The 21932-nt window shown below is 38.8% G+C and overlaps 5 protein-coding genes across 5 annotated transcripts; 3 read left to right on the top strand and 2 right to left on the bottom strand.

The window, feature by feature from the left end:
* On the top strand, positions 1 to 3371 carry LOC112197286 (pentatricopeptide repeat-containing protein At1g26460, mitochondrial). Its single transcript, XM_024337907.2, has 7 exons — positions 1 to 671; positions 819 to 1041; positions 1135 to 1617; positions 2011 to 2217; positions 2544 to 2681; positions 2787 to 2981; positions 3062 to 3371. The coding sequence occupies exons 1-6, from the start codon at positions 64 to 66 to the stop codon at positions 2970 to 2972; spliced, it is 1845 nt and encodes a 614-aa protein (XP_024193675.1). The 5' UTR covers positions 1 to 63; the 3' UTR covers positions 2973 to 2981; positions 3062 to 3371.
* Positions 3372 to 3748: 377 nt separating this feature from the next.
* LOC112197287 (triose phosphate/phosphate translocator, chloroplastic) lies at positions 3749 to 7079 on the bottom strand. Its single transcript, XM_024337908.2, has 12 exons — positions 6399 to 7079; positions 6232 to 6291; positions 6074 to 6139; positions 5886 to 5964; positions 5669 to 5789; positions 5251 to 5346; positions 5031 to 5143; positions 4854 to 4931; positions 4648 to 4764; positions 4408 to 4507; positions 4211 to 4311; positions 3749 to 4118 (listed from the first exon to the last, which is right to left on the bottom strand). The coding sequence occupies exons 1-12, from the start codon at positions 6677 to 6679 to the stop codon at positions 4092 to 4094; spliced, it is 1239 nt and encodes a 412-aa protein (XP_024193676.1). The 5' UTR covers positions 6680 to 7079; the 3' UTR covers positions 3749 to 4091.
* Positions 7080 to 10053: 2974 nt separating this feature from the next.
* LOC112198555 lies at positions 10054 to 11880 on the top strand. The gene is made up of 5 exons (XM_024339705.2): positions 10054 to 10292; positions 10372 to 10444; positions 10907 to 10958; positions 11041 to 11110; positions 11570 to 11880. The coding sequence occupies exons 1-5, from the start codon at positions 10167 to 10169 to the stop codon at positions 11654 to 11656; spliced, it is 408 nt and encodes a 135-aa protein (XP_024195473.1). The 5' UTR covers positions 10054 to 10166; the 3' UTR covers positions 11657 to 11880.
* A 4037-nt stretch (positions 11881 to 15917) lies between these two features.
* LOC112199942 (14-3-3-like protein GF14 iota) lies at positions 15918 to 18384 on the bottom strand. Its single transcript, XM_024340937.2, has 7 exons — positions 18214 to 18384; positions 17394 to 17700; positions 17046 to 17133; positions 16843 to 16952; positions 16603 to 16751; positions 16348 to 16403; positions 15918 to 16234 (listed from the first exon to the last, which is right to left on the bottom strand). Exons 1-7 carry the CDS (start codon positions 18287 to 18289, stop codon positions 16229 to 16231), a joined length of 792 nt encoding a protein of 263 aa, XP_024196705.1. The 5' UTR covers positions 18290 to 18384; the 3' UTR covers positions 15918 to 16228.
* Positions 18385 to 19591: 1207 nt separating this feature from the next.
* LOC112198517 (putative pentatricopeptide repeat-containing protein At1g26500) lies at positions 19592 to 21777 on the top strand. The gene has a single exon (XM_024339660.2). It carries the CDS (start codon positions 19758 to 19760, stop codon positions 21258 to 21260), a length of 1503 nt encoding a protein of 500 aa, XP_024195428.1. The 5' UTR covers positions 19592 to 19757; the 3' UTR covers positions 21261 to 21777.
* Positions 21778 to 21932: the final 155 nt, after the last annotated feature.

Here is a 21932-nt window from a genome sequence, read left to right on the forward strand (position 1 = left end):
TCGTCACAGACCTTAAAACCCTAAAACCAACCAGAGAGAGAGAGAGAGTTCAGTTCACCACTGATGGCGTCCCAAATGGCGATCCTTGCCCGGACCCGATCCCTGGCCAAAACCCTAAACGCAAACCCCACCTTCTTCAAGACCATCACCACCTTCTCATTTCTCTCTCAGGAGCCCCAACTCGCCGCCGAGCCCACTCAGCCGGCGGCCCCCGAGGTCCCGCTCCCTCCCAACCCAACCTCATACCCCGAAAACTGGCGCACTCCGCCGTCCTCCGCCGCGTCGGCTCAGTCTCTGCTCCCCCTAGGGTTCCTCCAGCAATCCCCGAGCTTCCAAATCCAGTCCCTCTCGCAAGACCTGGACTCGCAGGGACTGCTCAACGTCTTCGCCGATTGGATGACGTCACAGAAGTGGACCCAGATGAAGCAGTTGTTTGAGCTCTGGATAAGGTCGCTGGACAAGAACGGCAAGCCCAACAAGCCCGATGTGAGCTCTTATAATCACTACCTCAGGGCCAATCTCATGAGCGGAGCCTCGCCGGCGGAGATGCTGGATCTGGTGGCCAGTATGGAGGACCACGGCGTCGAGCCCAACACGGCGTCGTTTAATCTCGTCCTCAAGGCTATGCACGGCGGCAAAGAGTCCGAAGCCGCCGAGAAATTGCTCCAACGGTTAGCGCTCGTTGTCGAAAATGTGTATTGAATTTGTAGCTTAGAGATAGTTGTGCAGTTTTCGATTTTGTTTTAGATGAAATTTAGAGCTAAGAAGTAGTGTGTATGTGTTCGTATTGATGAATCCATTCGACTGTAATGTATCAGGATGTTGCAGACAGGCAATGTAGCACCGCCTGACGATGAGTCCTACAACATAGTTGTGAGCTTGCTCTTGCAATCTCACAGAGTTGATGCGGCTTTGAAGTATATAGATTTGACTTTGAAGTCTGGTTATATGGTGTCAATGCAAGTGTTCAAAGATTGTGTACAGGGATGCGTCAATACGGGGAGGCTAGATAGTTTGGTTTCGATAATTGACAAGTGCAAGGTACCTTTTTCTCATACCTAAGCTATGTGGAGTGAGCGGTGGAAATTTTACTTGATGTTCACTTATTATAGTTTGCTTATATGGTGCCATCAGTCAATGGATCAGAACAAAGCTCTTTGTCCTCCCTGGAACTTGTGCAACTATATTGCGGACGTGGCTTTGCAGGCGGATAATAGCAAGTTGGCAGTTCATGCCCTGAAATTTATGGCCAATTGGATTGCTCGAGGTGAGCAATCAAGGCCGGCTGTTTATCTTTCTGTAGATGAAGGATTGCTTCTGTCAGCACTTGCAACTGCTGGCAGGACATCTAGTAGTACTTTAGTGGACGCGTCATGGGCAATCTTACTACGCTCATTGCGACAAAAGAAGGTCCCTAATCCTGAATCTTACCTTGCAAAGATATCTGCCCTTGCGTCGCTGGGGGAGCTGGAGAGAGCTTTTATTACTCTTCGTGAATTTGAGACTACTTATGCTAATTCCAGTAAAGAAGTAGAAGAGGAACTGTTCTCTCCATTCACCTCTTTATATCCATTGGTTGTGGCTTGCTCCAAGACTGGTTTTGAAACTTTGGACTTGGTATGTTTTGATTCCCACTGCTATACTAAGTATCTCTAATTATGTAGATTAATAAGTTCAGACCATTCTTAGCTCTAATTCTATATATTCATCATATTTGGATAATTATTCTGCATATTTCTGTTTCAAATTTTGGAGACTAGTGATGCTATTTTGTATCTTAAAGCTTTGTCTACACAACTGCCATCATTTATTTTAGTTTTCATATTTGCTCGTTTTAGGAATACATATTGGACCTTAATATATGACAAACCATAATTGATCCCATTAATTTTGTCTAAGAGATAAAGAGAGGTGATGTCTCAGAGGACCTTAATATACTATTACACACTGAATGCTTTTTTATATGTTTCTAATGCATCTTTCTAACTAGAAACATATACTATTTCTCAGGTATATTTTCAGTTAGAGAGTTTGAGCCGTGCAGACCCTCCTTACAAGTCTGTTGCTGCTTTGAATTGTATTGTATTAGGTTGTGCAAATATCTGGGACCTTGACCGTGCTTACCAAACTTTCGAGGCAATTAGTTCCACCTTTGGATTGACCCCTGATATTCATTCATACAATGCTCTTATGCATGCTTTTGGGAAGCTGAAGAAGGTAATATTTCAGTGGTTTTATCTCTTTGAGACTTTATTGACTCACCATGCCTGCCTTTTACTTCTGTTTTAGTGATATGCATTTGAATAGCTTGTTTCCCCCCTCCCCCAATGCCTAGTCACATAGGATAGATTTTGAGTTATGTTGTTCTTGAAAGAAATAATTACTAGTAGTTGCGGCATATGCTCAGGAAAATGTATTTGGTAGGGCTATATTTAGACCCATTTGCTACTCAAGGAACTGAGGCAGAATCATAATTTGCATATACAATCGTGCACATTAGACCTGCAAGCATCTTGCTAAAATATTTCAATAATGTTTGACAGACTTCGGAAGCTGCAAGAGTATTTGAACACTTGGTGAGTTTGGGTGTCAGACCCAATGCAATGTCATATTCATTACTTGTAGATGCTCATCTCATCAACAGAGATCCAAAAGCTGCCCTCTCTGTAATCAAGGAAATGGTAATTTCATCCTTTTGTAATCCATGGGCTCGCATTCAGTTTCCTTTGTATATGTTTTTGCTGCCTCTGCAGAGAAGCTTATATATGTGTAACATCTTTGGACAGGTAAATTCTGGATTTGAACCTTCAAAAGAAACGCTAAAAAAGGTCAAGAGACGATGTATGCGAGAGATGGACTATGAGAGTGATGATCTCGTGGAAGATTTTGCCAAAAGGTTCAACCTTCGAATGGATGGAGAGGCTCGCAGAAACAGATTGTTTGAACTTAATTATAGCACTGGATATGCATAATAGTAATAGGTAATTAACTTGCACACTCGGTCCCCCTAAATTAGGTCTCTTCTTCAACCACTTTCATGATTGTGTGCTTGCTCTTGTAGGTCTGCTTCGCCTTGATTTGGAAAATCTGACACAACATGAGATTGAGCTCCCTCTCGCAATGCAACTTTCATCCGTATTTGTATATTACTGTGTGCGCTCAATTTTGAATCTTGGGCAGGATGAATGCTAGGATAATAGTTTTATTCTATCTTCTGTCTGCTGTATTCTTTTTGTGCTTTTTTGAGGAAAACTAAAAGAGCTGTAGATTGTTAGACGACAGAAAATATTTTAGGTTGCTAATAATTATGGGATGATGATGTCTCATTTTTTTTCTTTACTTTCTTTCATACTATTTCTGTTACTGTTGTTGATAGAGCGACTTTTGTGCCAAAAAATTTTTATTTTATTTTTTATTTATTTATAGACATACAAGCAATTTAGCTGTCACAAGTGGAATGACACTGTTACATGCAGATAATATAAGCATCAATGGAGGAAACTCAAAAAAAGAAACATAGCATTCGGTAACCCTCCCAGAAGAAGCTGAAGTTTAGATTTTGTTTAGTTGATTGAAGAACAAGTTCTCTTCATTCGGGATTGAAAGTGAACTTAAATGGACGAAGCACATCTATATAAATAGAAAATGGAATGAACTAGTTTTATCGATATAACAGAATGAACCAGTTGCCTGAAGCAACGAACAAGAAATCTGGGAATCAAAGATGCATGTCCATTTGAAAACTTGCTTGGAAAGAAATCAATGAAATTGAAAGAGGACATGCCGAATTATGACATTAACATTGTGCTAAAAAAAATCTCTCGCACCAGTAGCGATCAAGTCTCTTTGGAGATCACTTACAAATTGGTAATAGTAGTACAACAACAGTCAAAATTCAATGAGCATTTCAATTTTGTAACCTATAGATGAAGCCTGCGACTCCATAGATATTATTTTCTCTTTCCATTCTCTCTCGGAGCTTTTATTTCCCCGTAAAAATCCACCGCGATCTTCGTAAGTTGACCCACCAAAATCAAACAGCAGCATCAACTTGTACTTGTAGCACCCTCGATCATCCTATGCTAGACCTCTTATGACGTTGAAATTGCAGCAGCCTTCTGAAATAGAACATATGATATAAAGTATAAGTTCAATCCAAAATGGCTACTTCAAATTCAAAAGGAAGAGTTAAGGACTGTAAAATCCTTACCTTCTTTTGCTCTTCCAAGTTTGCTTTTATCAGGGAGTAAATGGCAACACCAGCAATTGCTATTGCAGTACCAATCCCAGTTTGTGTAGAGATCCTGTTGCCTGCGAATATAGATTTCATATATGAAGAGTTAATCAACCATGGTAAGCAACAGCATCATAGTAAAGAGTGGAACAATGAAAGATGAGAGCAACTACCAAACACAACAATGGAGAACCCGATCACAAAGACACGTTTCAACACATTTCCAACTGCATGCGTTAGTGGTGCAACTCGTTCCAAAGTGTTGGTAGCAAGCTGCAATCAAAACCCAACAAATAGTTAATAATGCAAAATGGGCAATCAACTGCATAGCATAAAAGCCAAGCCGTATATGTAAATGTATCGAATACCAAGCATGTTTTCAGTTATATGCAGCAAGCGTGTCAATCGCTTACCTGATTGTACAGATGATAAAACATTCCAATCCAGAATAAATCAGACACAAATTTGTAAATGCCTACTTTGGCAATTGCATCCCTAAAACCATATTGCATCAGTTTGGGTCCTTCAATCTGACATCAAAACAAAAGCATTCAATAGTTATCTTTGAAAATTAATTCCAAATTCAAAAGCTGATTTCTATGAAAAGAAACAGACTCACAATTAGTGCTGGTGGGATACAAACCAAGAGAGCAATTATTGAAATGTAGGCGTATACATTTGTACTGTCCATTCCTGTCTGTGATGTCAAATGATATATTCTGATTAATGAAACCAAATAACGAAGAAAAACAGAAAAAGATAACTGGCTTGATTAAATTTAGTTGAGCCTGCTTACCATGGCTTTTTTGGAATAGATACTTCTGTAGGTGAATGCAATGTTTGAAATCATTGCACTACCAAAGCCAAGCCAGTTGAAAGAGAGTTCAGTCAGTGATGCCATTGACACACCTAAAATACAAGTTAACTTCAGTCCATTGAACTCAAGGCATGTGAGAGAGATGCTATGACATTACATAAAAGGATGGAAGAAGATGAAAGAGGAACGAGTTTGTTACCAATAACAACAGGGGCTAATGAGAGCCACAAGGACAAGGGAATGTGATGCCCCAAAACAAACTGAGAAGCAGAAGCATTGAAGAATGGCTCCAGGGCTGTACGAGGAAGAGCACACATCAGTAAACTAGTTTGTTTTGAGACAGAAACGATCATCATAAAGAAAGATAAACTTGTTTGTCTCTCATTTCTACTAGTAATTCAAAAGCATATATCAGTAAACTAGCAAGAGCAATGCTTGCTAATCACAAACCAATTTACCAAACTCAAATAGAACTACTGCAAGGTTCATTTACAGACTGAACATTGACAATGTACAACTGGTTAGACAGTACTGAGATATGTCTTTGCATGTCAATTGATTGTTCATCAACAGACACAGATGAATGAACGATCCAACATTTGCTATAGCATTCATACCTTTAATGGTGTGTGTAAAAGACACGGCAACAGCTGCAAAAGAGACATTGGACATGACATGTCCGAGAGCGTGACAAAATGCAACTGGGGTCAGCAGTGCCAATTGCTCCCTGTCAATCGGCTGGCGAAAGATTTACATGATCTAGTTAGTAGTAGTCATATTGTGACTTTGAAGATAGAAGATAACAAACAGTTGCAGAAAGAAACAAATACTTACTGCACGCTTCGGCAATCCAACAGACCAAGAAACAAGACAGTACACCACTCCAACAAGGAGATGTATAACAGAAACAAAACTGTAAAAGGAAGCAAAAGATAAAATCCCACCAATCAATCTTTTGAATAACAGTAAAACGAGGCTCAGTAAAGAAATATTGAATCCCTTGGCAAAGGTGAAAATCTTACTATGGATATGGGAAATAATTGTAGACCTTCTTGTTCAGTATATTGAAGATGACATTCAAGAAATACCTGAAAAATTAAAAAGCCAAAAAACATGAACATCTATCTGCATTGACCTCCACAAAATTAATTGAGAAAAAAAAAAATATCTGACTACTTACCACATGAAGAAAAAGAAGCCAGTGATCAAGAAAGGAAATTTCTCAAGAAAGCTCTTTGACCTGCATTCAAAAAATCAAGAACTTACTATAAAAATTTAAAAGGGTCTACAAATGAAAATTACAAAAGCACCAGAAACCAAAGTGAAAAAGGAATGGAAAATTCTAACCCCTCAGTAATCTCAATCTCAGCACCATCTGAAGCAGCCTTCACTACCGGCAATACAACAGTCCCTCGCCGTCTCAGGTGTTGACTCCAGCCGGAAAATCCCTTCGACAAAGCCGGAACTCTTAGTTTCTCCGGCAACGGCGAAAAGGCCAAGCTTGAGGAAGACAGAGACCGAGACTTGAGGGCAACATTGGAAGGTGAAATCCTATTGGGTGATAAGTAAAGCGAGGAAATTTGATTAGTTCGGATTGGGGAGCGAACTGGGGTGATCATTGAAGCCATTTTCAGTGCCCCAAAACAAAGTGTCGACGAATTGAACAGGGTTGGAGTAGCTAAGCAAAAACAGAGGAATTATATTAGAAGCAATATATGAACGGTGAAAACGAGGAGATGGGTTTGTTTATATTAAAAAGATGAACGGAGAAAACAGAGAGCAAGAGAAAAAAGGCAAATTCTTTTTCTTATGGAAAGAGAATCACAGAATCCACAAAAACTTTGCTTGGTTTTGAGAAACCAGTAAGTTTTGCAACACAGAATCTGAATACCAACAGGGTTTTAAGTATCTGAGATCATAGAGGTTGTGAAAAGGTGGAGTAAAGGTTAACAATAATGGAGAGAGAAAGACTGTTGACAACTTAAGAAGAAGAGGGTGAGAGAGACTGGTGAAGAGTGATAGGTGCACTGGCATGGCTGTTGTTTCTTGTTTGTCTTGTAGCTCAAGTTTACCCACCAAACTTGAAATGCTCTTTGTTTTTTCATTGTTGTCATTGTTGCTGAAAAGGGTTCATATATAAGATGCTCATAAAGTTGTTGAGCATGAATGCTTAGTGTTCATGAAGGAATAGATCAACGTGTTCATGAAGGAATAGATCAACCAAAAACCAAATACAGTAGTCAGTCTATGATTATGTAACATTGATGTGGTATAAACCGTATAATATGAAGAACAACTGAACAGATTATTATATAAAGAGAGAATTTTGCTTAAGAAAATAATTTAGTTTAGGACTTTAGTTTATCATGTGTTTAATTAGACAGATCATGCAGCATTTGGAGTCAAAATATTTTTTGTTTAGAAGAAAAGTGTTGTCAAAAATGGCGTTTGGATATAACAAACCAACCACCTTGATTATATCTTTGTTAATTAAATTCTATATTAGAAGAAAAAATGAATCATGTTTGAAAATGGCCGGATTTCTACTTGTGTGTTCTTATTTCTTTTTCATAGGAGTTATGAAAGCTAAATTGGCTAAACAAAAACATGATATTAGCAAAAAGTCAAATGAGAACAAAATAAGTTCAAAAAAAATTTCTCCGAAAAGCCACAAATACTTGAGCACCCAAAAATCAAAAGAGTTAGCTTAATAACATTTGTTCTATTCTTGATGGAAATCAATTTTTTTTTTCCAGGGGAATGTAGTGAGGTTTTCAGTTACTCTTAATTTTCGATATATAAATCTTCGGGCGGAATTTTCAAATGGAGTACGGACAAGACCCCATCTTACTATTGTTTTTGGTCTCATAGATAAAAGCATGATAAAGGCTAGTCTGTACGTATTAGGGCATCTCCAACAGAATACCTATTTAAAAAAAAAAATTGAAATTTAACAAATTTTGGGATAAGTTTTATCTCCAGCAGAATACCTATTTAAAAGCTAAATTTAGCTTTAGCTAAAAACTCTAGCTAAATATAGCTAAAGAGGAGAGAGAAAATAATTTCACGTAAAATCCTTAACGTTTCAAAATTTAAATTAACTCAATAATAGCTATCCTTGCTGAAGGACAACTCTCAAATTGGATAACTATATTTAGCATTTAGCAATTTTTAGCTATGCTAATAACAAACACTGTTGGAGATGCTAACAGTAGGTAGTTAATAACTTGATCTGACCATTGACGAACTGGTAGAAGCAACTGCAGCCGCCAAATATAACGTTGTATTACTAAACTTGGTAACTTCGTGATCTATGAATCACGAAAGTTAGTTACTCTGGATAGTTAGGTCATCAAGAATATTAACTACCGTGAAGAATAAACTATTGGCTTTCTCAGTTTCTCCTCCAATTAATAAATGTAGGGAGAAGGAGAAGAAGAAGAAAGATAAGGGCGCATGGTGTCCAACGTATGCGGTTGCAAATGGGTGTCAATTAGGCTGTCTTTGTCACTCATCCTCAGCCTCCATTATTGGCAAGCCAAGGTCGCTGCTCTCTTTTTATACCATTATTATTAATATTCTTTTGCAACAAATAAGAATTGTATTGATTCTTCAACAATTTCGCGGTCTTTTGACGTTATTGTCATCATTAAACATGGGAGTTGTCAGATCCACTGTTCATGGCAAACGATGAATCTTCTATCATTTTGTGAAATACGAGATATTTTTAGATACAGCAACATTGATAGAGCCGACGAGAAAGAAAAATTACAGAAAAACTGAGTCATACTATCCGTAACAAGTTAATTTTCAGAAATGTTTCCGATTTCAATTTGAACTTTGCTAAACTTTTCAAATAAGAAAATATCTACTATGCTTTCTGGTTAATGCTTTTGTGAAAGTTGTTGGGGACTTGGGGTTCAAAAGCTGATGGTCGTTGTGGAAGCGGGTGGTGTGTGTTGGTGTTGGTTCTCAAACTTCAAACCGTGGTCTCATTTGATTCGCAAAAACATAAATAATTTCTCTATCTTTTCATAGAATGAGAAAATAAATTTTTCATGAACTTTTAATTCCAGTGTTTGATATTGATAATAGGGAAAATATCACAAATGGTCATTGAGTTATAACCCATTCGACACTTAACTCATTGTATTTTCAACAATATCACTTAACTCACTCACTTTTACTTACCTCACTGTTGTTAATTCTACCGTTAAAAGCCATTAAAATTAAGGGTATATTTGTCTAAATATTAAAAAAATGCATTTCTAACTTTAAAAAAAAAATATTCTGAAACAAAAAAGTCAAATTTTTTGTTTTCTTCAAATTATACTTAAATTAAAATAAAATCATTTTTTATTAGAAATTTCAGAAATTAAAAAAATTGAAAAAAAAAATCTAATAAATTTTAGAATTTTTTTAAGTTAAAAATGTATTTTTAAAGCGTTTTGACAAATATACCCTCAATTTTAACGGTTTCTAACGGTAGAATTAACGGCAGTGTGTTAAGTGAAAGACGAATGTAAAAGTGAGTGAGTTAAGTGTCGAATGTGTCATAATTCAGTGACTATTTGTAATTTTTTGCCTTGATAATATAAGGAAAATTTTAAAAAATTGTCAAAAAAGGATTGTAATTAATGCAACAAAATAATGAAATGTGAGCAATAAATGTAAGGAAAGAATGAGAGAAAATGAATCGGAAGGAACCACTGTTTCCCTTATTTTTCCTTCTTTACGAAAAATATTTCTGTTTCTTCTGCATCCCGAACACAAAAAGGATTAATTTTCCTTTTCCGAAGCTTCAATTTGAGAATCAAACGAGACAAAAAGGTTTGTTGGCGGAGGAAATCCCCACTCACTCAAAACAAAGTGTAATAATAACTTTGGGCCTACCTATAAAGCCCAATAACATAACAACATCAACTTCCCTTTGGATCAAAATTGGAAAACCTAGCTAACAACAGAAAAGGCAATTGCTTTGGTTTCTGTTTTCCAAATTCAGTTTTCAACCTAAAACAAAATTTGGACCATTAAACAGCACAAAAGCACAAAGACCCCCTTTTTCTTTTCCTCACTGAGCGAAAAATATAAATTTATAAAAATAATTAGAGACTAATGAAAGGTGGTGGTGGTGGTGGTGGTGGTAGTGGTGGCGGCAAACCAAGAGAAGAAGAACAAGACGGCATGTCCGTACACTCTCCCTGCAAGGCTCCTCCTTCCTCTGCTTCTTCTCTCCCCAAGGTCCCCTCTTTCTCTCTCTCTCTCTCTCTATAGATACATATATACATGATTTAATTGTGTTCAATTTTATGGTCAATAGGAGCAATCACAGGTCGAATTGGAGCTCAGACTGTTAGAAGCTCTTGAAATTTATCCTCCAGTCAAATTGCAAGGCAGGTTTTTCAGTTTCTTATCTTTAAATTTCAAATCTTTATTATCTTGTGAGTGTAGTTTGGTGGTGAGAATTGTGTGGAAAAGTATAGGATTTGGGTGTTTATAGAGGGGTTTAAGCAGCATCTGGATGTAATTACAGTACTGATCGAGTCTTGTCTTTTGAGAATTTTTTACCCTGCAAATGCGCAACTAGTCAATAGTTCATGTTTGCTACTGATTTTGGAGTGGCATTTGAGTATAGTTATCAGTTTTAGTGAGTTGAATATGGAATGTGATGTCTAAGTTGGGAGTAATCATTGGATAAGTGTAATTAGTTTTCATATTTGGAGAAACTGTGGTGGAGTCAATGCACATTGAGTAATCGACAAGAGAATCAAAGACGAAATCAATTTCCATTTTTGGTCTTATATTATAAATGGATTTGCATATAGATAAGCAATCAAGAACGTGTTTACCTGCAGGCATACATCGTCACTTTGTGCTTTATGGGCTAATGGAGTTCCTGAGGAGAAGGTTTGTTCTGCTTCCTCGGTTTTCTAACAGTTTTCCAATGAACCTACAATTTCTGACTCACAGTTTCGTGTGTTATTTTCAGCTTTGATCGGAACTTCTCTTCTGACGAGGTTTTGCAATTGCTGGATCGGTTCTATAACTTGGAAATGCTGGTACGTAACTAATTTGAGTCGGTCAGTTTTTTTCATATTTCTATTTTTGCTATTTTCTTTGATCATTCTTTTGTTGTCCTTTTAATTTCAAATCCCCATATCAAACATGTCTATGTAGACTCAATAGGAGGTTCATTGAGTAAGGGATTATTGTATACACGTAGAATCATTTCTTCAACAAGAATAAATTTCAAAGTTCAGACCATCTATGTACCTGTCCATTGCACTCTATGATTAAAGAGGCGAATAGCTCAGTCTTGGGAATGTTGGAGCGAAAAGGGTAGGGATGAGGATATGAGTGATGTTGCAGGGCGTGTAGAGAGCGAGAAGATGTAACATAACTGAAAAACATTTCCTTACAAAATTCAAATAGTTATTAGATTATTTGTCCCTATATACCTTGTTACTCGTGAACTTTAAAAAACTGTACATTTTAACACTTTTCCTCTCTTGTTACAGAAACCAGATGAGGAGGAGATGGACATCTTGAATCATGAGGAAGAATTTAGCTTGCCTCAAAGTTTCTTTGTTAAGGAGGAATCTTAACTCTTTTGTTTTTGTATAGATTGCTTATTTTGTTTGAACTTTTTTATTCATTTTGTGTTCAAGATGATAGTTTTCAAATCGGTTGTGCTAGCTAGACGGTGTCTTCTTGGTTATTGCCATATGGTATTATGGCTTCATGCTATCACAATTGAATTTATGTATAATTGACCTTGTTTTTCCGAATTTATGTTAGATATCAGGCTATCAGCACAGATATTTCCCCATGGCAGCTCTGCAGAACCGCCTTCTCGTTTTGGTTTCTTCAAGCACAAAAGTAATCCCACACCTTCCAAATTAACAATCTGTCGCTATTCCCGAATATCTCGAATCTGGTAGTATGGCAATTTCTGTTTTCTTATAACTTTTAAGTTTGATATCGTAAAGATGCAGGGAGCCAGCATGAGTATGGAGCAGGAGCTCTCCTGTGTGGATTGAGCAAACAGGAAGAGGGTATCCCAATTTGTACCATTAATCAGGAAAGATGATGCTCTTTCTTAACCCGATTTTGGTAATAATTCAAAATCCATACATCCATAATTGGAGTCGTATCGATTTCCACCTCATTATTAAACACAGCCACACATCCATTCACTTCAACCATATGGCTGTTCATAGGTTGACCCTTAGCATTCTCTTGCATCCAATGTATGGGCCCTATGGATGCACAAATCTCTTGTCGGAAAAAGTAAGGAACAAGACGGAGATCTTCATGGTCCATCTCTGGTAGATCCCTCCATGTAGTATACTAGTACCACTTGGAGTGAAAATTTTGAACATGATAGAACCTCCTCGACGATATGAGCTCACTCGGGATTTGGAGTAACTCAGGTCTCAGGACGATCATTTGGTCTTTACGTTTCCTTCTTTTGATTTTGCTTCTGGAGCTAGCTTCACATATTACTAAAGATAGTCATCTCCAAACTCTTTCTTACAACTAATGGATCTCACAATCCTTGGTTACATAATGGCATGGCGCAAAATGCAAAGAAAAAACACATTATACAAATGAAGTTGACATTTTTTTTTTATTGGCAAAATTGAGAAGTCTCATATGAGGTGTAAGCAACATGAACTGTCGAGCAAGAAAGACTGATCATGGTACAATTTTTGAGTGACTGATGTACTTAAATTTGGGCGCTAAGTAACATACGACCTTATACTTGGCTACATGCAACTACATGCATAACATAAATTCTACAATTCTGACCCTCCCAGTTGCCATCTGAGACTAACATTGAGCATTCCTCCCAAGAATTGCATACTTAAATTAGTCTTTTTCGCTGCAGATCAGTATATGTCTTCTTATTATATTTAGATGTTGCCCTCCCTGTCTTCATACTCATCTTTAAGGTCCGGGCGCCACTTGTTCACCCCTTGCCTTGCTTGTATCCTCTTCCACAATTCTTGTGCTTCTCAATTGATGTGATGGCGTTGAAGTTCTTGGTGTTTGGTATGCCAAGGCAAGGCATTCCATGCTGATGGCCGGCGCCATTCCTTAAAATGCCGCTCAAAAGCTCTAACCCCCGGTAACTCTGATTCCCACGTATCTCACACTTGAATTCCTGACCAAGACCATGAAGCTTATACAGCCAGTAAGCTTTCAGTATCATCAGCCTGTGTCTCTTCATCCTCACGTTTTGGCTGCAATTAACAACTAGTGCAGCTGGACGCCTCCTATGGTACTCACGGCATTTCTATCAATCTATCATCGAATGCATTGGTGTCGGTGGCAGTTTGGCCTCCAAGAGCCGCAATCTCGTCCTTCCTCGCATTATCGTTATCCTCATAGATCTCAATGAGTCTTTCTGTGGTGGGGATGATGGTGTCGATCATGAGGCGGACACGGCCGTGGCTCTGAGCCAAGCGTTCCTTGCTGCTCCTCGGCTCGTTCTGAAAGACCTTCACTATCAGACGCTCCAACCGCTCCACCTCCTCGTGACTCGTGAGAGCCACGCGTCACCTCCAGCAGCGTCGACGACATCCTCTCTTGCCTCCCCTGAGTAGCAGTTAGGGCTTGGTTTCTCCCAACTCTAATACAAACAGCTTGTGCCAACAAAATGCGGCTACTAAGAACGTTCCTGGTCCTAGTTTGATTGGTTCACATTCCTAGTTAAGTACCAAATACTTATTTCCTAGTCCTAGTATGATTAGGTTTACATTGTAAGAATCATAATTGTAAACAGCCATCAAGATTAATTAACATCAGTTCTGTGTTTTACTTGGAGACTAAGTAATGAGATTGTATAGTTTATTGTGAATCTGAAACAATGAATATTGAGAATCATATTATCATTACTTATCTTTTATTATAAGGAAGTTAGTGTATATAGCTAGATTTAGTTGGATACTATTAGGATTTTATTTACGGGAGAGATCCGTTACCATGCCCATGTCTTTAAGTGCGTCCATTTCATTTATCCATAAACTTCATGGATGACTCCTTTTCTCTTGTTCATCTTCGATTAACCACTTGTCTCTGGTAAGGATGAATGATTTCAACCAGGTTTCTCTTCTGATCTTGGTTTAATTTCAATTTCGAATTTCTATGGGTTGAATTTCTCAACATGTTCATAGCAAGACTCCCTCAATTTATTTACAGATCTACTTTGTATCTTGTAAGGTCCCATATTCCAGTTTTCTTAATTTCATCACTCGATGCTAAAACGAGGACCAATGAGGGGAACTTGTGCTAATGATTCTAATAGTAAGATATATTACTCTCTTTATAACAAAAAAAATGTGTTATTGGGTTATACATTAGAATTAAGTTATGAGATGCTGCTATAACTCAAAGTCTTAGTTGTATCAAAATTCCCTTAATTCGGGTTTGAGGATCTGGAATACTACTAGTTTTCCTTATCTTGATTCATAGTTTTTGTTGGAATTAATGCTTTCCTACTCCAACTAGGAAACTGCAACAGTGAGTTAGCAACAGAATACTTAGCTGCAGGGAACAACTGCAGTTAAGGATATTTTCCTTCCACTTGCTGCACTGTTTATTCCACTCAAATTAAGCTAGATCAATTGTACAGTGATGCGCGTGAATTTATGTGCAGATCATATGATCCAACCATGAAGAAGAAGAAGAAAGCCAAAACTGAGCCAGCAAAGATTGACAGTGAAGATGTCCTTCTCCGACTCCCATACTACATAATCGTGGACATTTTTGCAAAATCCCCACCGAAACACTACTTCATCAGTTCAAAACTGTGTGCAAGTCTTGGCACTCTTTCCTCTCCAATCCTCAGTTCGCCAAAGACTTATCTTCTCAAACTCCTCCTTGCTTTATGATGTCGAGAAGCCCCCCAAATGGCTTGTTTATAGTCGATCCCGAAAAGGCCTCGTGCCCGGACGGCCTCTTACTTAGGGTGCCTAAGCCTGCTAACGATGATCCATATTGGATACGTGTATCGTGGGTTCATGCAATGGCCTCCTCTGCATACGCCACTCTCGCTTCTTCAAGCATAAAAAACAGCCTTATGTTTTCGCTTTTTACCTTTTGCATCCCATTACTGGTGAGACTTTAGCTCTTCCGAGACTCAAGAACGTTCAAAAGAGTGGAGCCTTATGTGCTTATGGGTTTGGGTTTAGTCCCATCACCCACGAGTATAAGCTATTAGTTATTATGCCTTCAGCTCCACAATCTGATGAGTGGAAGGCAATGGTGCTGACGGTTGGCTCAAAGAGTTGGAGAAGCATTGGGAGTTGTAAGCGTCCTGGTAGCCTGCGAGAAGAGATGATTTATTTGAATGGTTTTCTTCATTGCTTTGATCATCAGAGTTATTCGATTCATGCATTCAACATTGAAAGTGAGCGGTTTCAAGAGTTTCAGGTTTCTGCTTTGAGAGAATCTAGTAGTCATTGCTTTGACAGGCTGGGACTAGGAGTCTTGGAAGGCTGTCTCTCCCTTACTGATTTTAAGAAGAATGATCGTGATGTTGAAGGTGTTTGGGTGATGAAGGATTATGGTGTTAAAGAGTCTTGGACCAAAGAGTTTGAAATTAGAGAATCGTGTGAACAACAACGTACCCTTGAAATTTTAAGCGGATTCCTTTTCGAAAATCTTGTTCTTTTTTTCTCGAGGGGCATCTTTATCTTTCTATTGTTGTGTTCCTCATGGGGCGAACAAAAAAGACAATTACTTCTCTCTTTTGGCTACTCCTTGAGATAGTGGAACAAAGTATTTGGTACAATTACAAACTACAAAGTCTTCAAAGTCAACTTGTAAACACTAAAAGAATGTGGTAATGGCTAGAAGAGGTGCCAAACAAGAAATCCATAGCATCCATTACTTAACATAAGAAGTTTACATAAAAGAGAGCATTAAGCAAAAGCAAGGAAACCAAACAACTGATAAAAATATCCAAAAACAAAGTGCAGACTGCAGACAATTGATCAAAATCCTATCTCCTTTGGAATCTAGAACGATGAATGTCATAAAACAAAGTGTCTACGTCCTTCAATCAATCTCCCCGTAAAAACTGAGTGAGAAAAAGCTTAAAGGAAGGTCGCCTCTTGCAAAAGCAGAATTTCCAATTGCCATGTGCTGGGGCTATTTCAGGTACCTCAACATCAAGTCTGCAAATATATTTACATTAATTGGTTTAAGCAATATCAAAGTTTTGAAGTTAAGGTTGATGATTGGTAATCAATATGAGCAAAACCCTACAAGAGAGAGTTTAAGTACATACTGCAGCAGCATTCGGTTCGATAGATTTGGTTTCGTCGGCTTTAAAATTGTCATCACCTGTACAAAAGCATTTACAAGTCACAAGTCTTTTCTATCTGGAATCTGATTTATTTTTCACAACAAAAACAAGAGCTGATAAAGACAAATGGAAGTCTTCCTCGATTGTACAAGAAGTTAAAAATGGATGGGACTCCAATTATTTGGAGTTAGGAAAGGCTAATAATTGTTTCTGTTTAGCAACTACATTAGACTATACCTCCATCTTCAGGCAAATCAGAGGTCCAGAGAGTGAGGTTGTCTCTTAACAGTTGCATGATAAGGGTGCTATCCTTGTATGACTCCTCACTCAGGGTGTCCAACTCTGCAATTGCCTCATCAAAAGCTTGTTTAGCCAAATGACAAGCCCTAAAGGTTTCAATAACAAACATCGTATCAGGAACTAACTATTCAGATGAAGAACAAGCAAAAGATGGCAACAGATGTAAAGTAATAATACCTCTCGGGAGAATTCATAATCTCATAGTAGAAGACAGAGAAGTTGAGAGCTAGACCAAGACGGATTGGGTGGGTCGATGGGAGATCTGTGTTTGCAGTGGCTGAAGCAGCCTGACATAGGAGAGCGCATCAAATTATAGATGGGGTAAAAAATGAAACATATATAGCATTGATGAACCATTTGTATGAGTCGAGTTAACATGCCTCATATCCCTTGAGTGACTGTTCAGCTGCCTCTTTTCTGTCCTGGTCAGTCTTGAACTCAGCAAGGTACCTGTAATAGTCACCTTTCCTGAAACATGAATGCCATAACACATTAGTCAAAACAACGTACACTATTAATCACAGAACAATAGGACAAGTAATGTTTAACCTATCCGTCAAGCATGACCTAGGAGAGATACTTATCAGCATATATATTTGCGATTTTTTTGTTTGGGAATATGGTGATATGGTCCATGCATACAAAACCAATAAACGCAATAAAGCAAATTGACGGGAAATAAAAGTGAGAATTGGGCAGAATTGAGACCATTAGAGTATGTGACTCACATCTTGTAGTAGAAAACAGTGGCCTCTCCGGAGCTGGAAGAGGGAATCAGGTGCTTGTCAATGATAGTGAGAATGTCACTGCATATCTTGGAGAGTTCCTCCTCCACCTTCTGGCGGTAACTCTTGATCAGTTTGACATTGTGCTCATTCCCTTTAGACTCTTCCTTTTGCTCTATGGAAGACATGATGCGCCAAGACGCCCTTCGAGCACCTATCACATTTTTGTATCCCACAGACAAAAGATTCCTCTCTTCCACAGTCAGCTCAAGATCAAGCTTCGCAACTTTCTTCATACACTCGACCATTTCTGCACCATTAATCAAACATATGATATATTTCAGAGACAAATTCTTCATCAAATACAAATAATAGTCAATGACTCGTTTCCGATCGATCACTACTCTTAAGCAAGTAATTTCCTCTACAATCAAATTCCACACCGAAACGAGACTAACTTGTCATCAATTTATATATGGTGAATCAAAGTCCACCAGCTGCTTAACTTGTCATCATCGAATATCAGTTTAGATTACTCTAACAATCTCCTTTGGATTAATTGAGCATTACCATCGGTGTTTATTCTGATCTTCCTTCAATTCATATATATATATATATATATATATATATATATGCATGGATCAAACATGCACATAAGCAATCATACTAATACTAATAGTGTAGGATCCTATACAATGCTGACTGACTCAACAACGTACATGAATGAAGAATCAGATGCCAGTTTTAACAAACTGAAATATATATAAATCAGAAGAACAGAAGCAGAAATCAATACTAGATCCGAGTGTGAGTAGTGTTGCACCTTCGTAACGCTCGGCCTGCTCGGCGAGCTTGGCCATGTAAACCTGGGTCTCTCTCTCCTTCTCGGGCGACGACATCGTTTCACAGGAGAGATGATGATCTGCTAGCGCGGAAATGAGCGAAGGCGGAAGACGATCAATTGGTGAAACTGAAATAGAGGAGTTTGATGAGGAAAATGGGGAGGGTGGCCTTAAATAAGGAAACAACCCGGTGTTAAGGTTCGAGCAAGTCGCGGGGTGAGGACGACCGGATCTGGACCGTCCGTTCGCGTGTTTGAAAGAGGAAGCGCGCAATTTGTGACTTTGTGAGACACGAGAGGCCTTTGAATACTTGCCCTTATATCGGAGGGGCTTTTCAGCACTTTCACTCTACAATTTTCAATTTTTTTTTTGTTTAATCACTCACGAAATTATAGTTTTGGTCTCTATTTCTTCATTGGCCAAACGATTAAATCTTTGTTTGAGAGAATTGAAGAGAAGAAGAATCATTACTTTACTTCTTATTTATAATTTTCATCGTCTCCAATTCTACTTTTTAAAAAAAAAAAAAAAATTGTGATTTGTGATATCTTTTCTCAAATTCATACTGATTAATTAACCAATAAACCATAATGAGGATGTGAGTATGAAGCCCGATTCCCTTCCAATCACTTTGAAGCTATAACTTCATCTGTTTAGTCAGAATGTTCCAAATACAATGAACAACGTGTAGAGAGGTTGGTTTTAGAATAAATTAGTTTGACACGATTTTTTTTGTTAACGTGACTCCTTGTATAGAGAGCATATATAGGTCTATCCTTTGGTTCCAAACGGTTTATTCATAATGGTCTAAGAAAAAGTAGAGGGTGCATACATCAATGAGTGATGTCGGAATTTCGTCGAAACCATCACTTGTGTTCACTTAGCAGAAGGCGGAATTGATCGAGCCTTTATGGTTATAGAGTCATTACTCAATTGGTATGCTGTACTATTCTACCAATAAAATTGGTATTTTGTTGGATTTAAAGTATGCATGGTCGACATGATCATTTTTTCTCAATCTGATAGCGTACTAGAGAGTACGTAGCTTATTTATTGTTCTCTTAAACACATGAGAACAGATTCAGGCCTGATAGTTTAACGTTATGTTATGAGTAGGCTGCTAATTAGTGATTTTTGTTGAATACTCTTAACATTTAGGCATTTATACATTCCGCAAGATTGGGTGCATTTTCTTGTTACATATATAAATAGGGAAAAGCAACAAAAGATGATCGAGCACTCCCATGATCAATCATCAGTTGTCTGATTCTATCAGTATTATTTCGTTCCCAGGTCATATACCGCACGAAAATCAATTTGCAGTCATCATCAAAACAAAAACAAGAAAGAAAAAAGGAAAACATGCCATAATTCATACCCATTACCTCTATTTATCGAAGCCCAACAAAGAAAGAATCAACATTGAATTCATTTTTTCTTTAATTAGTCTCTTCTCTATCTTATTTTAACCTTGCGAGTACGAACGAAGTAGAAAGAAAGAGAAGGGAAATCAAAAGCATAGACAATGATACTGGGACAAAGAAGGAGCCTCACAAAACCCCTGCAAAACCTCGTCCGCTTCCTCACAACCGAGTCAACACTCGCCAACCCGCCATCCCCAGTGAACCAGGCCCACCTCCTCCGCGTCTGCACCATCCTCTACCAGCAGCAGAACTCGCCGCCCGAGTCACGCCTCCACTCCAATCTCAACTCCCTCAGCTTCAATCTCACCCACGAGTTCTTCCTCCAGGTCTGCAACAACTTCCCGCTCTCATGGCGACCCGTCTATCTCTTCTACCGGTACACCCAGACCAACCCCAGTTTCACCCACACCGCCGTGTCACTGAACAAAATGCTCGACGTCGTCGGAAAGTCCCGGAACATCGAGCTGTTCTGGGACTTGGTTAATGAGATGGGACGGCGTCGTTTGGTGAATGACACGACTTTTGTTATTGGGTTGAGGACTCTGGCCAAGGCCAGAGAGTTGAACAAGTGTGTGGAGTTTTTTCACGTGATGGGTGGGTGTGGGATTGAGTGTAATGTGGAGACTTTGAACAAGGTGATCAAGAGCCTTTGTGGGCTGAAACTTGTTGAAGAGGCCAAGTTTGTGGTGTTCAAGTTGAAGGAGAGGATTAGGCCTGACGGGGTTACTTTTAAGTGTTTGATTAAAGGGTTTTGTGATGCGGGGGATTTGGTTGAGGCTGGGAAGATTTGGAATCTGATGGTGGATCAAGGGTTCGATCCTTGCGTTGGTGCTGTTGAGAAGATGATGGAGACTCTTTTCAAGACCAAGCGGGATGCTGAGGCGATGAAGCTGTTCCAGATGATGAGGTTGAAGAGGATGGAGGAGTTGGGGCTTTCCAGTTATAGGCTTGTGATTCAGTGGATGTGTAAGAAGGGGAAGGTGGAGAATGCACATGTGGTTTATGATGAAATGCGCAAGAGAGGGATCAAAGCGGATAACTTTACATGGGGGTCACTGGTTTATGGTCTTTTGGCGAGAAGGAGAGTAAATGAAGCTTATGGGATTGTGGAAGGGATTGAGAAGCCGGATATCAGTGTCTACCATGGCTTGATGAAGGGGCTGTTGAGGTTAAAAAGGCCGGGGGAAGCGACACAAGTGTTTAGGGAGATGATCAAGAGGGGGTGTGAGCCTAACATGCACACATATGTCATGTTATTGCAAGGGCATTTGGGAAAGAGAGGGAGGAAGGGAAAGGATCCGCTTGTGAATTTCGACACCATTTTTGTTGGGGGTTTGCTTAAGGCAGGGAAGTCATTGGAAGCCACCAAGTATGTGGAGAGAGCGACTAAAAGAGGGCTTGAGGTGCCTAGATTCGATTATAACAAGTTTTTGCATTACTACTCGAACGAGGAAGGGGTGGCAATGTTTGAGGAGGTGGGGAAGAAATTAAGGGAGGCTGGAATGGTTGATTTGGCGGATATTTTCCAGAGATATGGGGAGAAAATGGCGACGAGAGATAGAAGAAGAGATAGAGCTGTCGACCCATTAGTAGAGCGTTCATAACCTCATGTATTAGGCTAATAGGCAGTGGGATGTTTCTGAATGATATACAATTTCTCATGAAGTCTCAACTCGACTTCATGAAGTCCCATATATACTGTTTCTGAATGATATATTCTTGTGCATCAATCGTCATATATGTTGTAGTATATATGACTCATGTTGTAGTATGTATGAGTCATAGTATAAATGTCTATATCATGTATAAGATAGGTGCTTGAGTGTATAGATAGGTATAGTGACTTGTGTGACAAGCTTTATACCAAAGGGGAACAAGTATGGCAATCATCATCATCACAAGCCACAATGTGAAGCTACAAATGAAGATGAATCATCATCATCACAAGCCACAATGTGAAGCTACAAATGAAGATGCTATCAAGTTGTATTATTCTTTAAGCACTCACACTTCAAATGTATTCCTATAAATACCCTATTGTATGAGATGAATAAACACACATGAATTCTCATTCTCTCTGCAACATTACTCTCTCTCTCTCTCTGTTAATATGCTTGTCCTTAAACACGTTATCAGCACGAGCTCCTAGCCCTTGCTAGCCATACCGTGCGCTGCCCCTGCGCTCATTCCTGTGCAGATCAGCCTGCTTGCACGCCCCGAAACATCTTGATCGGGACCTCAGATCAAAATCCTTCCTTCATAAAAATTGTTCATCT

The sequence above is a fragment of the Rosa chinensis genome, chromosome 4, assembly GCF_002994745.2.
Source record: "Rosa chinensis cultivar Old Blush chromosome 4, RchiOBHm-V2, whole genome shotgun sequence".
In the NCBI taxonomy this organism is placed as follows: domain Eukaryota; kingdom Viridiplantae; phylum Streptophyta; class Magnoliopsida; order Rosales; family Rosaceae; genus Rosa; species Rosa chinensis.